This window comes from Manacus candei, unplaced genomic scaffold, assembly GCF_025592945.1.
Source record: "Manacus candei isolate 608988 ecotype Guabito, Panama unplaced genomic scaffold, ASM2559294v1 h1tg000067l, whole genome shotgun sequence".
NCBI classification, from domain to species: Eukaryota; Metazoa; Chordata; class Aves; order Passeriformes; family Pipridae; genus Manacus; species Manacus candei.
In genome coordinates, this window is record NW_026138115.1 from 15,398,496 (window position 1) to 15,416,384 (window position 17,889).

General features: G+C 38.2%; 1 protein-coding gene across 2 annotated transcripts in view; it reads left to right on the plus strand.

Annotated features, from left to right (window-relative positions):
* The first annotated feature begins 281 nt into the window (after positions 1-281).
* The window catches only part of PRKD1 (protein kinase D1), a 130,624-nt gene continuing 113,016 nt past the window's right edge, over positions 282-17,889 (plus strand). The window contains exon 1 of one of the 2 annotated variants that reach the window (XM_051806255.1): positions 282-775. In XM_051806255.1, coding sequence (XP_051662215.1) covers positions 587-775 — 189 coding nt within the window. In that variant the 5' untranslated portion in view covers positions 282-586. The remainder of the gene's footprint in view (positions 776-17,889) is intronic. The other variant, XM_051806256.1, reaches the window with a different exon arrangement.

Below are 17,889 nucleotides of genomic sequence, written 5' to 3' on the forward strand. Positions count from 1 at the left end.
ATCCCCGACTCTCCTCAGGCTCTGCCTCCACCTGCCTCTTGAAATGACGGGGGAAGGGGAGGCTCTCAGCACCCTCCAGCACCACTGACTGGGCCAGGTAGGGAGACCAAAGACGGCTGAGGCCAAGCTCCGCCGCGGGGAACCAGCAGACCCCACGCCTCCCTCGCCTGCCGGGGCCGCCCGGCGGGACGCGGCCGCCGTTTGGTGGTGGAGCGGCGCGGCCCGGCCCGGCCCGGCCCAGTGGGGCGCGGGCCCGTCCCGGCGGAGGGCGCGGCCCGTCCCGCCCCCGCGCCGCGCACGGCGCCAACAGCCCGAGCGGCGGCACCATCTCGGCGGCGGCGCTGGGCCGGGCTCCCCTTTCGCGTCTTTCTCGCCGCCTTTTCCTGTCTGCATCCTCTCCGGTCCTCCCCCACCACCCCCACGCCATTTTCACCCGGGAGGAGATCGACGGGACTTTCCTGAAACTTCGGGGGGGAACTCGCCTGGCGCCTCCGGGGGGCCCACAAACTTTTCGCGGCGGCGCCCGCCTCTCCCTCTCCGTCCCTGACCCTTCGGCTGCGGCGGCTGCTCCGGCGGGAAGTTTCCGATGAGCGCCCCTCCGCTGATCCGGCCGCCCAGCCCGCTGCCGCCGCCGGGGGCTGCTGCCGGCGGCGGCGTCGCCTTCCACCTCCAGATCGGGCTGAGCCGGGAGCCGGTGCTGCTGCTGCAGGACTCCTCGGGGGACTTCAGCCTCGCCCACGTCCGGGAAATGGCTTGCTCCATCGTAGACCAGAAGGTAATAAGAAAGACCCCAAGCGAACCCCCTCCCGCCGCCCCCGGACGCTGCCCGCGGGCGCTCTTGGTGGCTGTTAACTTTCCCCGTGGCTCTCCTCCGGGGATAAACGAAACCCATTCCAACTTTCCTGCCGCCGGCCCCGCTTCCTTCAACCCGGCGCCCCGCATGTCTCTCTGCCGTCCCCCCCTCCTTCCCCGGGCCCCGGCGCAGAGGAGGCTCCATGCGGGATTCTCGTATGGAGCTCCATGACGTGGAGCTTGACTTTTATTTTGCTGGCAGTGGATGCAATTAGTTGTGCTAACTAACAGCCGTTATTAAAAACAAACGCCGGCCGGATGTATCTGCCGCTTTTTAATGCTGCGGAAGGGAAGGGGGAATGCGGGGGGGCAGAAAGCTGTCAACTGTGATGGCAGCGCGGCGCCCCGGGGCAGTTCACGCTGTCCCGGCCTCTGCTGGGAGAGGAAAGTTTCCACTGAAAAAAAAAAAACAACCGAACAGTAACAAGGGAAAACCAACCCCGAGAGCCCAGGATTCAAAGCGGCGCGCAGTGCTTCGCACGCCTGCCCTTGTGCCGGGCAGGCCGGCGGAGCCGCCACTGGGGGCTGGGGCCCGCAGCGCCCCGGTCCTGCCCGGCCGCGGCGGCGGGCGCTGCGCCGGCGACGAGGGACGGCGCTGCCCTGGGGCTGGCAGGTGGCCGCGGCACAGGGCGGGACTGAGTCAGCCGTGACTGGCGACTCCTGCGGGCGGCGATGGGTCACTGGTGCGGGGGTGGCACAGCCCGCGGGGGTGGCACTCACCGCAGCCCCTCGGGAGCGGTACGGTCATTAGGCGCAGTTCACCTGCGCTCCGGTAAAACTCGCGCAACACACTGAAATCCACCACACTTCTACCTGAGCCTCCGCTGCCTTTGACTTTTCCGACTTCTCTGTTTTAACAATCGAATTGTATAATAAAGTTTTACTTTATACATGTTTCTTGTGTGAAAGACCCACGTAAAAGTATCATAGTGATTGGAAAGGAGAAAAAAGGCAGCTTGAATATTCGGGATGGTTGTAATGGAAAAAAATTGGCTTCCTCCTCCCCCGTTGTTTTTACTGAAGGGAAGTAATTTCAGGCAGGGATTTTATTTTTTTTTACAGTTGATAGTTTTACCTTTCATCTCTTGTAGATCACATCAATCTGAACTTCACTAAATTGTGGAACTTTTTTTTTGTTGAAGAGAACTAATGAAGTGTTTCTAAAAAAGTATGAAATACACATCTTTATTTCTAAATTTTGTATTCTTCATAGTTTAAGAAATGGTTACCTGCTTTATTAAATTAAATTCTGGAGAATGGTGTACTCTTCTGTTTCCCATTACCATATTTGTTTTCAAACCTAGACCAATACTTGTCACTTGTTCACATATCCGAATGTGCTAGCAATAGTGGAAAGGCTAAGATTGTTGTATTCATTGTTTCTATTTTTTATGCTTGAGTAGTTTGTTAATTTCATGGCTTTACTGTAACTTGATTTTAAACCCAGTTTCCTAACAATGTACCATTGTGTAAGGAAGACTAAATGCCGGTGCTCAAAGAGTCAAACTTTTTTGAATAAGTAGTGGCATGAAAATTTTGAACACTAATTTGTTGCAGTTTCTTGACTACATAAAAGAAAGCATCATTTAGCTGCTTCTCTGCAGGGCACACTTGAATGAGGAACTTTCTTCTAGACACAGTTTCTCAGAGCTGAAATGTCTCCTTTCCCAAGGCTGTTGAGAAGGAATTGGCTCAAAGACAGGGAAAACTGGAAGAAAGATAGGGTTTTTTCTTTTTATTTTTCTTGTCAAGTGGTGGCCTTTACCTTAAGCTTAAGGCTGCAAGTATGTCTGTATACATTATTTCACTAGCACACATTCGTTTCACTAAACCTGACAGGATGGTTTGCGTAATTGAAGTTATTAAACATATGGGCAGAGATGTTAAAAAAAATTATGTGATATCTAGAACTGTTATGAGGTAGCTATTTGTGTGTTGTAGGTTCATGATTTTGTCTTTTCCTGAAATGATTTGAAGGGTTGCTTAGTCTTGATTTTATGAGAAAGATGTATTTGCTTATCATAATCAAGCAGGAAACTACACTGCAAAGTATATTTTATTGAAATCTCACGCTATTTTCAAGTTTCTTAGGGTCTGTAAAGTAGTGGCCTACCAGTGAACAGTTTTCTTCAAACTCTGCATTTGGTCTGGGTTGTTTCAGCAGTATACAAGGATAAGAAATTGTGATTTTGTTTTTCTCTGCGGCTTTCGTCTTCGACTGCTAAAATCAACGCTATGTCTGTGGTGTGCTGTTAAATATTTAAGCAGTTCTCTTGTACACAACTTTATTTATAGGATTGTGCTGAATTTTCTTCAGTATTGGTGTCAGATGATCTGTTTACAGACAGCCTCTTCCATGGTAATGTGGGTATACCTGATTCGAGATAATTATGACCCTTATTCTGCACAGGTTTATACACCTGCCTAATTTACTTCTGCTCAAAATTTACATTAAGTTGAGCTAAACTTCTCAAAGTGTGAAGAGTGGAGCATGTGTAGGCCTGAGTAGTATGTTAATACAGTGTGTGTGTGTGTGTATAGTTGTATTTATGAATGTGTGTGTGTGTGTGTATGTATAAACCCACTATAATTCTATATCTTTATATGGTGGTTTTGTATATGAATAATATATATGTGGGTTCACATATATAAAATTCAAAGCTATGTATAATTTAGAAGTTTATATTTCCTTATAAACATGGATTTGCATTTATTTACCCTAGAGGACTAACTTTTGCACTTCAGATGCTGTTTAGGTTTTCTAATTTTGGTAGAGAGTATAATTATACTGATAATCTAACGTACATGATGTGAAAAATGGAATAAGCGAAGTGTGTCTTTATTGTCCATGAAAGGCACTCTTCCAGGAATTCCGTGCTGAGATACCTGTTTAGAAACTTTTATTACAAAATCTGAAGATTAAAATAGTACATACCAGTTTCTGGCATAAATTCAAATGCATTTAAATCTGTTAAGAGCTTCTTCTGAAGGCAAGGAAATTTGATTCCTCTGAGTTTGTGTATTTTGTTTGTCTTGCTTAGAACCAGTGACATGACAACCCTGAGACTTGTCAATGGGAGGGTATTTTTTCTTCAGTTGAAATGAAATTTTAACATTTAAAGGATGATGTAGTTGACAATAAATGAGGATCAACTGTAAAATGTGTGCCAGTGTTTGACTTCTGGGCTGACTCCCCTGCAAGAACAGTGGGAGGATATTGTAAAATACAATCTTTGTTTTCTGAAGAAGAATAGTATGAATTATTGCCCTTTTTGGGTTAGCTGCACACAATAAAACCACTTCTCCAGGGCAAAAGAATGCAAAGAGCACTTCAATTATCTGGAATTACCATGTTACCAAAGACTTTTTACTAAAAAGAAAAAGGAAGTAATCTTTATACAATTCTTTAAATACAAATTCATAGAAGTTTAATTCAAAGAGGAATGTAGTTATTATTTGTATTTTGTATTTATTGAAATTCTTTGTCATCGTTATACCTCACATATGATGTGTTGGGGTACTGTAGTGGAATTGGCAAGTTTTGAAAACTTTTGAATTTTCAAGTAAATACATAGTGTAATGTTATTTGACTGCAGAATGTGAGTTTTATAAAATAGCCCTTAGGTCAACCGTTTAGATCATATACTGGATAGACCTTCAGCACTTGAAGGCTTAGAAGTTGTGAGCAATATGAAGAACATACAAATCTACAAATCTACAAATTCTCCTAAAATAAACAAGAGCCTGGTGGTAATGAAATCAATTCCTTTAGAGTGGGATAGGAACTGAGGGTAAATAATATACTAGGAAGATTTTTAGCCTCAGGATAAACAGAAAAACTGTGTCAGGTTTTTATCATGCTGACCAAAAGTCATATACCTTCGGTCAGAAATATGTAGACATTTCATGTACTCACAACATTGTTGACTGTCTTTTGCTGGTGTACACTGGTAACAAAATGTTAATTTTTTTCCCCCCCGAAGTGAGCCTTTCTCAGCACTGAACGCTTTCCTCTGCCTGTGTTGTGAAAGCACTAAGTTGTTAAATTTAATTTGAGGAATGCAAGGGGCCTTGTCATTATGCATATAAACATTTTCCAAAGTGAAAGTACTTTGCTAGTAGTCTCTCCCTTACAATCTCAAGGAAGACTTTGGTGTTTACAGTTTAATCTTTTATTGACTTTACATTTGTTGTTCTCCACCCTGGAAACTGTAAGTCAGTGTATGTCACATCAGTTTGTAGCTTAGTTAAAATTACTTTTGGAGCCTATGTGAGAAGACACTAGAAAAAAGTAACTTCAATGAAAGGGAGTCAGTCTGAATTTGATTTAAAAAAATGTGTTTTTTTAAAGAAATGTTAACACTGTTATATAACCTGTCAGGCATCCAGATGAGGAAGATGGGACTAGTGCCCCAAATTTATGTAGAGCATTTGAGAAATTCCTACCCAAAGATTAAAGGCTATTGAGTGAATTATCATAGAGTAAGAAATAAGTTAGAGCTCTAGATGAAGGACAGGCTTGTAACCAGTTCATGTCTCAATTTTTAAAGGAATTACAGAAGAATTGTGTTGATCTTGTGTTACTTCTACTGATTGTTCCCCCAGGAAATACATAATTTCCATAATGATTTTAAGAAAGCAGAAGATGAATAAGCATATGAGATGCTTCTCTTACTGCTGATGAGATTCAGCTCTATTGCCAGAGAAAGAATGGAATTTATTAATGAAGTTGCAACATTTCCCAGACAGAGGTACCTATGTGGTCATAGTATGGCATGTGCTTGGTGAATTTGAAATACCCAAGGTCTGACTCTGTGTCTCATAGAAGACTTACTGGGTTTAAATGACACAATTATCTGAGAATGCACAGAAAACCCAGTACGTCCTGAAAGGGTGGTGAGTTTGTGCCTGTATGTAAGTGATCTGTGATATGGATTACGTGTAAAACACTCTGCTATGTGTCAAATTCCTGTATGGATTTGTGCAGACTTTGTCCATAGGTGTTTTCCCATGATTTCTGGAAATCCCTCACAAACATCTGAAGCTATTTCTTCTTATCTAGATTTTTTTCCCCCTGTGTTTGGAGAAATCTGTCTGTATGGTTACCATGTGTTTTATACTGTGGTTACTTGTAAATAAGCAAACACACTTATTGAAGTCTGCATTCTGGTTTCTTATTTTTACTGTGTTTTGTCTATTGCAGTTAAAAGCTTTTGCCATATGTCTGTTTACCTGTTTTTTGTCTTTTTTTTTTTTTTTCATGACTATGCTAGCAATTATTTTAAGGACATCTGTGTAATTTTTAAGACAGGGCTATGTAGAATTAAAAATTACACCTGTGACATTGAGGACGTTGAGGGTGAGAGTTGTCTGTCTCAAGCAACCTGTAATAAGCACATACATTGTTTGTAGATTTTTAAAAATTACTTCTGTATGATGCTACAGGCCATCACTGGCTTCTTGACTTTGTCCTCTGGTTGACATCAGACAGGTTTATATTGACATTATGTAATATGGTTGCAGTTACATAGTTGCAATCAAGTATATAATTAAAATCTTTTTTTCAAGTGTTTATCGAGAGTGTAGGTGAACTATTCTCTAAAATACTTGATTTATCTTCCCATTAGAACAGTGTGGCTGTGTATGCGCCTTTAGTCAGTGTTAGCAGTTGACTAATATTTGGCTCTTGCTCCTTGAATGAGGACTTCCCTTTCTTCTGGAGCTACTACATGCTTTTTGCATAATATCAAATTGTCAGAAGTCTGTTTAGGGTGTTTTTAGTAAAATCATAGAATGGTTAGGGTTGGAAGGGACCTTAAAGGTCACCGAATCACAGAATTGGTCAGGGTAGAAGGGACCACACTGAGTCATCTGATCCAACCTCCCTGCTCAAGGAGGGTCATCCTAGAGCACGTGGCACAGGATTGCAACCAGGTGGTTGTTGAATATCTCCAGCGAGGAGGACTTTACAGCCTTTCTGGTCAACCTGTTCCAGTGCTCAGTCACCCAGACAGTAAAGAAGTTCTTCCTCATATTCAGGTGGAATTTCCTGTGCCTTCGTTTCTGCCCTTTGCCTCTTGTCCTGTTGGTTGGCACCACCAAGAAGACCCTGGCTCCAACCAGGCTGATGTGCCATCAGGCACCTCCCCTTCAGATACTTACATACATTGATGAGGTCCCCTCTCAGTCTTCTCTTCTTGAGGCTGAACAGGCCCAGTAGATAATCTAGTTCCAACCCTCCCTGCCATGGGCAGGGAACCTTCCACTAGACCAGAGTGCTCAGAGCCCCATCCAACCTGGCCTTGAACACTTCCAGGGATGGGGAGTTCACAGACTCTCTGGGCAAGCTGTGGCAGTGCCTCACTACCCTAATAGTAAAGAATTTCTTGCTAATACCTAGTCTGAACCTACCCTCTTTCAACTTAAGGCCATTCGCCCTTGTCCTACTGCCTTGTCACTACTGCCCATAGTGACTACATGACTACTACTACATGAGTTTGTGAAAATTCCCTCTGCAGCCTTCTTGTAGCCTGCTTTTGGTACTGGGAGGCTGCTATATAAGGTCTCCCAGCAGCCTTCCCTTCTTCAGGCTGAACAACTCCAGCTCTCTCAACCTGTCTTCACAGGAGAGGTGATCAGCTGTGATGAACTTAGTGACTCTTCTCTGGACTCATTTTGAAAGTACTCCAGTTGGAGCCTTTCTAGAGCTGAGTAAAGAGGGAGAATCACATCCCTCAACATCCTGGCCATATTCTTGTGGCTAGTGGTGTCCCTGTGAATGTGCAGGATTTTGCAGACTAAACCAGATTTCTTTCACAGGCTTTCAACTTTTTTCTTCCTCATACAAGACTTTTAGTATTGCTAAGTGAGCTCTTGCTTTTTGAGACTTTTCTTTCCTTTTAAATATTTCTATCCATGAAACAGTCTAAGATGATGACAGACTTGATGTCACTCAAAAACTATGTATAAGATTAAAATAACTTGTACATACCACTCTTTGAACTTTTAAAGTATAGACTGTTAAGTATGCACTTCAAGTCACCTATTTCGTGAAATATATTTTTGCTTTCTAAATGTTTTTCTAGTTTTATCTGCTGAAACAACATGTAAGGTTGGAAAGGTAGTATAGTGTATCAGGCTATAATGTAGAGATAATGGTGTGGATATATTGTAGTGATATATGCATAGACATAGTTAGACATAAATTTCAGTCTACATCACTGTTGTCTACTTTGTCTTACTCCATGTATTTGTAGCTTCCTTTTGCTTCTTCCTTGTATTTCTGTTTTCTTCTTCAACTGAGAAAACTTTGGTCAAGAGGTAAGCTTTCACTTCTCCAGCCATGCAATGTATTTATGTAGTGGTTGTTTCTCTTACATAGCCTGTTATGTGTGCCTCTCCTGCAGTCAGAACCAGCTCAGAAACAGTATTATGACATTAAAGCTAGAACATAGCTAATTATTTTGAGAAAAAATTATCAAATTTTATTATTTAAAAAACCAAGAAACATGAACATATGCAATCTAATCTGTATCTTGGCTATTTCCTAAGTGAAGAAAAGAGTCATTTAGAGACTTAATACTGGTGGGCATAAAAAGACCTTCCCAATGTAATTTTAAGCACAATGTGTGTACAAAGGTATATGGGGAGAAGCTGCAAACCGTGACCATAGTTGCAGGCTGTAAACTTTTATCTTTGTACATTTTAAAAGAACTGTATCTGAACACATCCTGTGCAGCCTGAAAGCATGCTCTATGTCTCCTTTCTTCAAGTTACAAAAAAAAAGGCAACCTTGAGAAATAATTTTTTTCCCAAATGTTAGAAATAGATGCAAAAATGCAGACAAGACACAGCTGAGACTGAGAGCAACATTCTGGCTATGAGGTAACTTGCCTGAAAGATGCTTATCCTTGAAAATGGCAACTTTCATATTCCCTGATCTTATCTTTTACAACCTGAGAAATCCTTCTACCTAAAACCAGAAATTACTAATGGATGTGGGTCATAATGTTCAAGTATACCATGGTCTCCCTCTTTGCAGCATTGAATATCCTTCCGTAATTTATGGGTGCTAGGCTAGGATTGATATTCAGGCCAGAACATTTCCAAAAGCACCATAGATCCTTGGGGCCACAAAGGATTGTTTGTATGGTTTACACTTCTTAAATTGTGGTACTGATCCATGGAATGAGAGTCTATGAGGTGAGTGAAAATTCACTGATAAGGAGGACAGTGTGAGTTATTGATGAGGTTTTCAGTTTAGCTTTAATAATTTTTTCAAAGCAAAAGCTTTCACGTTTTGCTCTGAAGTTCAGCACCCCTCTGCATCAGCTTAGAGGGCTGCATTACAAGTTTACTCTCTGTTTACATGATGTGACTAATTGTGCTGACCATGCTGTCTAATGTTGCCAGTGCTGATCTTACCTGCCTGAGGATTTCATATTGCCACCAAAAGTCAACTACATCTAGGAAAATGTGAAAACTATACGCCAGAGTAATAAAAAGAAACCTTTTAGATATTTACAATGTGTGTGAACTTATGCATTTGCATTTGTTCTGTTATGTTTATTATACCTGCCTTTAAAAAGAAAGAATGCAGCAAAATATTTAGAATATGAGTAGGAGTGTGTCCAATTCCAAACCCACACAGTTTTCACTGCATTTTTTCTTAAAAAGTTGGCTGTCCTAAATATATACCAAAAAAAAAGGGAAGTAAAAAAATTTGAATGAAAATTGAAACAATCTGGTCAGAGTCTGTATGTATGCTTGTGTGAGGGTGAAGAGATTAGGTTAGGGAAGAAGATCTCTTGATTTTATACTATGTGTTTTTATCCTGGTTTCTGGAGGAAAATTAGACATTGCTGTCTCTGTTATCCTCTTGTAACAGTATGTCCACTGGCCACTTGGTCACAAGAAACTTGGTAAGTCATTGTAGCAGCAAGAGTTCAGGTAGTCATAACATTGTTGGGCAGAAAGTAATAGTAAAATCAAAGTTTGGAAAATAAATGCTTGTACTCTTCATCTAGAAATGTATCTCTAGTGTATCTTTAATCTGTGTTTATGATCATGTATTTTGTTTTCTTGCCATGTGAACTTGATCGAGGGAATGACACATTTTTCAAATCTACAAGGAAATGGCAGTGTCCTGACTTTCAGTTCTTAATCTAGGTTGAATGATTATACCATATAAACCTCCTCTTTCTTCCTTTTATTTGACTACTTTTATTTGGCAACTCCCACAAAAATGGGGAGGTTCTGAGCTGTATTCTGGTGCTGAATTGGTTCTCGATGTGAACTAACTTACGAGGAGTTACAAAGATGATAGAGCTAAACTCTTCTAGCTAGTGACAGAGGCTGAAACCAGGAACAATGACTGTGAGTTACAGTTGGAAAGAGATTCAGATTGGACATCAGGAAAAAGACTTCTTTGGTGGGACTGTAGTGCAGTTTTGGGACAGGTACTTGGAGAGGTGGTGGAAACACCACCAACACAAAACCTTGCGTTGGTGATAGTCTTGCTGTAGGTGAGAAGTCAGACTAGATAAGTTCCAGAGGTTCTGGTGTTTCTGTGATTCCCAGAGTATGCAGTGCTTCATGGTTAATAATTAAACTAATATTTAAGCTGAAGTATTGGTATTTCCCTATTAGACCCAGCTAAGAGTCGTTCAGCAGTTGACACAACCTGTGTATAGCTTTAATCAATCTGTGCTTTTTTTACTCATTCGTTGGGTTTTATCTGTCGTCTGGTTTGCCTCTGATTTAAATATTTAAAAATTAAAAGTTATATCTGATAAAAAATCAAACGTTACTGCTAGTAGTTAAATATGCCTATCAAAGAGTAGGTAGAAAACAGCTGGAAAACACTACTTCCAGTTTCAAACAGTGCTTTTGAACCATTGTTTACATCTTTACATATGTTATATTAATGCCTAGTAGATATTAAGCAACCTGTAATATGATGGAGCCTTATTATATGCTATAGTGTATACAGGGAAGAAGTCCTTCCCTTCGTATATTGCAGTCAAGGTGTACTGGACATCTCATTATTACAGCACATCTTAAACCCCATGGAATGATACCTCAGCATTTAAACCCAGCAGTTTATTAGCAGTATCTTTGGAAAAAAACCCCTATGAGAAATCTGTCTTAGGCTGTGGGCAAAAGCACAGTAGTTCCTCAGGGAAACCTGTGGTTAGCAAAAATGGTTAGTAAAAACCACCAGCCCCTTCAATATGAAATAAAGACCTCAAATTTTATGGATTAGAAATAAAAAATAGTTAGATAGGGGAGTGCCCTGCTGAGTTATCTGTCCTTGTGGAATGGTGACGGTTGGTCTGTGCAGGGGTGAAAGGAAGAATTGATAAACTGAAGTAATCTATCTACTGTAAAGTTTGTTTCAAATAGAACAATGTGTAACTTTTCAAGGAAGGAAGATCGTACAGTGCTTGAGAAGTGAACTGATGAGGACATGTTTGATTTATCTGTCTTCGCAGGGAGGACATGTGCATGTTAGAGATGATCTGCAGGACAAAAGATGCATTGTTTAGACCTCACCTTGCTGTTAGGGCTTAGAGGGAAGACCAAGGTAACAGCAAAGCTAAAGTTGGTGTTTATTCTATTGCTTATTGTTTTAACTCCTTTTCCACCTCTGCTCATTTTTCCTCTACTTCTTAACAGGCTGTTAGTGAACAGTCACACTGTGTAATTTAGGTGTCTTAATGTCCTGGACTGATGGACAGCCATTGATTAAACTAGTGGCATGCAGTTCAAGCTAAAATTTGGCTTCTGATTTTTCAGCATATCTTAAGTACTGTGCATTCACAGATGGCACATAGTTGTATGTGCAATTGTATATTTAAATTGAAGAATGTTAACAGCATTTTTCTAACATTCAGAGTACCGTTTCGTACTGCAGTCACATAATTTTGTTAAATACCTTGTTTTACCAAGAAGTAAGTACTTTGTGTTGTTAAAAAAGAAAAACGAATTTGTGGCATACTGACAGTTTGACAAGTTTCATATTTTGGGTATTACATAGCTAAGAGAATAAGGATGAAAACTCTTTTGAAGACTGAAGCATGAAACAAGAATTTCTAAACTTCTAAAGCTACTGAAAATCAGACCTGTTTGTTCAAAGATGGCCTAAGAACAAAAAACTTCATCTCGTCAATTTAAATGGTCAGTAAGCATTGCTTCCTTATTCAAGAGGTAAATAATCAGTATGTTAAAACTGGGTAGAATATATTTGGAGATGCCTCAGGAAAGGATCTGAAGGAAAAAAAAGAAAACCCTTTGTTGGTCTCACTGAAATATGGAGTATATCTCATCCACTGCTGGTGAGTGAAGATACATTGAAGCATATTTTTTTTCTGTTAAATGAATTTTTTAGTAATAATGTCAGTGTTTCCCCTCTCTATTTAACAGTACAAAAGGGAGGTTCTGAAAACAACAACAAATGTTATATAACAAGGGAGAGACTTTCCAAAGAGCGAGTCAAAACCTAATTTCCATCTTTTGAATAGGAATGTGTAAAAATCTTTTACTAGTGTGGCTTGATTGTTATCCCCTTCTTTTCCCTATGTGTTTCAAACAAAAATGAATGTCACTTGCCATGTTGAGAGCTTGCTTGTATGAGTACAGATCAACAATAGGACAAGAGTTAAAAAAAATACTGAAATTGAACCTCGCAATAACTATATTTATAAATATTAATAACTATTTTCTTTTAATCCAGGAAAGATACTATTATTTGACTCAGAGTTTGCATACAGATTCTCATGAATTAGACTATCAACCAACTCTGTGACAGTTTCAAAATACATGAAGCTTTAAATTAGAATAATCTGTATTTTTGTTCTTTCTCTGGACATAAAAAGAATTTCATATGTATATGAATGTAGCATTGGGAGAAAAATTCTGCTTTGTCTACACACACATTAATTTGTCTAAATTGAGGACAAACTTTGGTATTAAGGGATACAGAAAACATTGAATTTGGGAAAAATGTAGCTGATCATTTCTCTGACTCCTGCTGGCCACAGATGCCACTGAAAAAGTCACTTTTTCCCCTGACATAGTAGTTTCTCTTTCTGAATAGCATATTGATATTGAGGAGAATGAAATATGAATAAGCAGGATTTTGACTGAATAATCCTAGAAGAATTATTTAGTCAGTGTAAAATATTTAAGAATTTAATATGTACAAGTTTGTAAAAAAGTGATTTTAGATGAATCTTAGAATTTACAGTACAAAGATGTGTGTATGCAACCAGAAATATTGATGAATATTTATGTAATATATCCTTAGAATGTGTCTAAAATATTAAGATATGATAACTGTTAGTATATTGCTTGATAGTTACAAATAGCAATTAAAAAGGATTAAAATGAATTATAGTACTGTTAACTGTAATGTATATTAAGGATTAGTTTTAAATTGCATGAGAAATTTGTATGGAATGTAAAATATGCTTTTAGGTAACTTTCTGACCATAAGAGTCCTGGTAGAATTCTCTGAAGTAGTTCTTGAGTCAAATATTCATATTTTGTTTGCAAATTATGGTGTTGGAGATGCATTTGTTATAGTTTCTTCTGGTAAAAAGAAGTTGTCCTTCATTCCAGTATATTTATTGTTAAATTTTTCTGATTTATAATTTCTTAGTGTTCTTCAATAATTTCCACACACGGAAATATACTGTGGAAGGGACTGGGTTTTTTTAATGCATTTTTTTTTGTAAGATAGAAAACTGTAACTAAAATCTCAATGGAAAGCAAATGTCAGCAAAAGATATATTACCTCTTTCAAGAAAAGAAATATTTCATAATTTCTGATATTAGTAGCATTTTTTATGTATAGAGACTTTGAAATTACAGTATCACTTGAGATTTTTGAAACTTTTTTTCTTGTGGTTATATCAGAGTATGAGTATAAAAAGTTGTGTTTCAAATGTTTCTCATCAGGAAAATAATGTTAGTTTGCAGGAAAAATCAAGGTGCTTTCCTATAACTTTTAAATTTTTTTAGAACATATTTTAACACACAAAATTTTACTTTTTATGTTTATATAGAAAAATAAGATTTCCCCCCCCCTTTATTATTTTTCTTTGTTTTTAAAAACAATTCCTTTGAATTCATTCCTAATTATAAGGAGAGGTGGGGTCTTTCCAGTGCCAAGTAAAGGAAGAGAATCACCTCCCTTGACCTGCTGGCCACCCTTCTTTTGATGCAGCCTAGATATGGTTGGCTTTCTAGGCAGCAAGTGCACCTTGCCAGGTCACACTGAGCTTTTTTTCAATGAAGGTGGTGCTGTAAACTCTTAATGTTGCAGTTGACTCTGTTTTTTTGACCCAGACACCTATCATTTTCTAATTTAGATCTTTCTAATTCATCTGAATTCAGCATTGATTCTACTTCAAGCAGCAGATTGGACTAGATGACTTCCCATGGTCCCTGCAGCTACAAAGGACAACATTTGGAAAAGAAAAAAGCTCTTTCCATTATTATGTAAAATTTACATTTTCTGCTTAGCAATCTGTAGTTTTGTGCAATAAAATAGTCTCAAGTTAGTCTTTTGTAATTTCTTAGGTGGCAGTATTGGAGAGCACATCTTGCAGATTTATCTGTTTTATAAATTTTACATTGAATTTTCCATCAAGTTCCAGATAGTTGCAGTTTCCCATGTGGGCTTTCTTGTGCCATTTAATCTTTCTTTTTCCTTTGGAATTAAAATTATATTTTTCAGTAGTGTTTTATGGATTTTATAGTTTTAAAAAATGTATGGATTTTTTTTAAAAAATTATCTTTTTAACATCCAGGGAAAGTCTAGAAATAAAATTGTTGTTAAGTAAGTTATCTATGTTTTCATGCTTGGGTTTCCTAAAAAGGTAGATAAGGAGGAAATGTTAAAAAAGAGAAATTATAATTTTCTGTTATTTGTAAACTTACTTCCATTCCCTGAGGTAATCAAGTGTTCTGTATTGCTTACAATTTTTCTTGGTATTAAAAAATTTGACAGCAAAGGCTTTTCAGTTCCGTAAGTCTCAGCTTCTGTTTATGTACCCTATATATGGAGATACTTCATCTGTACAGTCTTTTTCATCCAATTCAAACATAGATCAGTTTCCCTTTATTTCATGTAATAAGGATTAGAGTAATTGCTCAGTATATGAATGTTTGGGTTTGAGAACACTTAGTTTTTCTTTTTAGCTGAATATTATGTATGTTGCACTTAAGCAGCTTTTCTCTATCAGTTAGTTACCTGATCCAGGGTGTTGCACAGCTGCTCTGAAAAGTCGGCACGGGAATGGGAACAAATGACGGGTGAACAGAGGGGACACTATTGAAATAAACTAGATCTTTCTAAGTCTAAGACTTAAGATGTTTTTTGTTCTTTCATCTTTGCCTTCCCACTTCCAGGTCTTTTTTTCATGTTGGTCAGGTGCAGTTACATTTGATCGAAGACTAGAAATATCAAAGAGAATTTAGTTCTGCTTTTTCAAAGAGACCAACATTTGGGAAGAACAAGGAGCCCATTAACCTTACTGAAGGTTAGTGAACATTGTAGGCTGCCTTGGACCTCAGGTTTATTAGTTTGAAGAGTATTCAGATGAGAAACAAACATTTCAACTGGCTTAAGCATAGAAAATTTTGCATCAGAATTTACAAACCATTGTGAGACTAATACATTGGAAATCAAGCTTTAAGATTAAATGGATGCAGATCTTTGTGTATCCTTAGATTTTCTTTTACCTTCTAATTTGCCTCAGCAGACAACACTGTAGAAACTGTGGGTTCTCTAATCATATGTAAATTCTTAAATATCGATAGACTATGAATGTGCTTTTCTAGGTCAGTTATTTATTCTAAATGTCTTTCATCACACTTTCTGTTCCACATTCTTGGGATCTGGGCTATGACTCTTAAGGGGGGAGCACTAATATGCACTTTTAGACATAATTTGTGGGCTATTTTTCCTTTTTTAAAAAAAAAAAAAAAAAGAAAAGAAACCCCCTCCTAACCAAAAGGAAACCTCAAAAACCCAGGCCCCTTTAAAACTTTTCTACAAAGTATTGTTGCCATTGTGATTACCTAATGGCAAATTTGAATGAAGATATTGCATAAAGGATAGATGTGCATCTAAACAAGAGTTTTCAGAAAATAAAAATATCTATGCTACTTTAAAGACGCTTTATAATAATTCTTTCTTCCTACATGTATGTATACACCTGCTCCAGAAAACCATGGTTAGATTGATTTACAAATCACTTTACAGTTATGTCTTTAGACTTTTCTAATAGGAGTTTTTTATGATGATTATTGTCATAAAGTATGATAATAGTAATTAAAACTTTGCTAATTTTAAAATATATTACGTGTATTGCTCAGTTACACAAGAATAGAGTCATCCTATTTCTCATTTTTAGTTGTCTTATTTTGTTTAGTAAAGTGATAGGGTTTTATTTTGTGGAGTGTTATTTATATATAAGGACTACTTTACAAATATTTATGTGGTTAAATTATATATTTGGAGTACTATGCATATAGTGTAGAATAAAACCCTAAGCATACTGAAATTCAGAGGACAACCATCAGATTTATAAACATTAACTAGATGGATTCTTATTTTTTCCAAGAAATTAAATGTAGTTGCTTTTGAAATAAAATTTTTAAACTAGGTTTTTTATTTTTGCTAAGTTCCACTCTGGAAATAATTTTCTCTTATTGCTTGGAAAATGGAAGTTTCGGTAATGGGAATGTAGGCAGATACAGGGCTGTCGTACAGGAAATGGAACCAAGCAATATTTTACAGAACACTACAGGCGAAAGAGGATTCATAATGAAAAGTCCAGTTTCTGTTCTTGCAGTTTTATGTCAAGACATGGTGACAACTTGTGTGTTTTAAAAATCACACAACATTGAATAGGTGAAGAAAAATTCTGCAAATAAATGTTCCCCTAGAAAAGAAGTACTGAAGGCTGTCATGAAGTGACTTAGCTTGGGAAAGCTGGACAAAAAAAAATGAAGTGCACCTAGTGAAAAACACCTATTGAAGTTATCTGTGTACATATATTTTTCTTTGGAATCCATGTAATAACAAAAAAAGTGACCTGAAACATATGGTGGACATATTCTTGTATGTTCATTAATATAAAATAATAAACCCCACTTGTATTGCTAATGAAACATGAAAATTTGGGTTCTCAAAGATGACTTCTACTTTTTTTTTTAAATTTGATGTGACTTTTCAGAGAAATCAAGCAAAATGACTAATGAAAATACCCTCAAAACATCTTGGATGAGGTAAAAAAAAATACTGCATAAATAGAGATCAGCAAATATATTAAATGTATTACTCAAAAGCCATCTGGATATGGTCCTGTGCAGCTGGCTACAGGTGGCCTTGCTTGAACAGGGAAGTTACATTAGAGGGCTTCTGGAAGTCTCTCTCAAACTCAGCTCTTCCATGATTTTGTGAAATAAGGTAAAAAACAGGGATAGAAAAATTCTGCTATTCTAGTGTGGAATGTGTCAACTACTGAAGTACAGAACAACTGGAAATGTAACCATTTTGCCTGGACTCCTTTCTTGGCAATTATTTGAGTGTTTCTGGGTGTCCACAAATATGATAAACTCATTTTATTTATTGTTATGGGATCAAATATGTTTGGACCAGCGCTTGTTGTCTGCATGTACTGTGATTTATGCAAAGCTTACAGCTTTTTTCTAAATCTTGTCAGAGAGAATTGTCCAGAGAAAGAATTCTAAGCTATGCTACTGAGGGACCGTGCTGCTTTTGTACCAACACTGCATATTTGCTCAGCTTGCAGGGCTGACTCTATGAACAGTACACTGATGCAAAGATGAAAAATAACTTCTTGCAGGTTTTAATAGAGCTTTTGAGCTTTCCTATGATACCTGCAGTGTTTGAAAGTTTAATTCTGAAATCAACATAGATGAGTTGGAGGTATAGAAAGAGTAGTCTTTCAAGATAGCAAACCATCTAAAAGTTTTACCAAAGATCTAATTTAGCGATTTGTT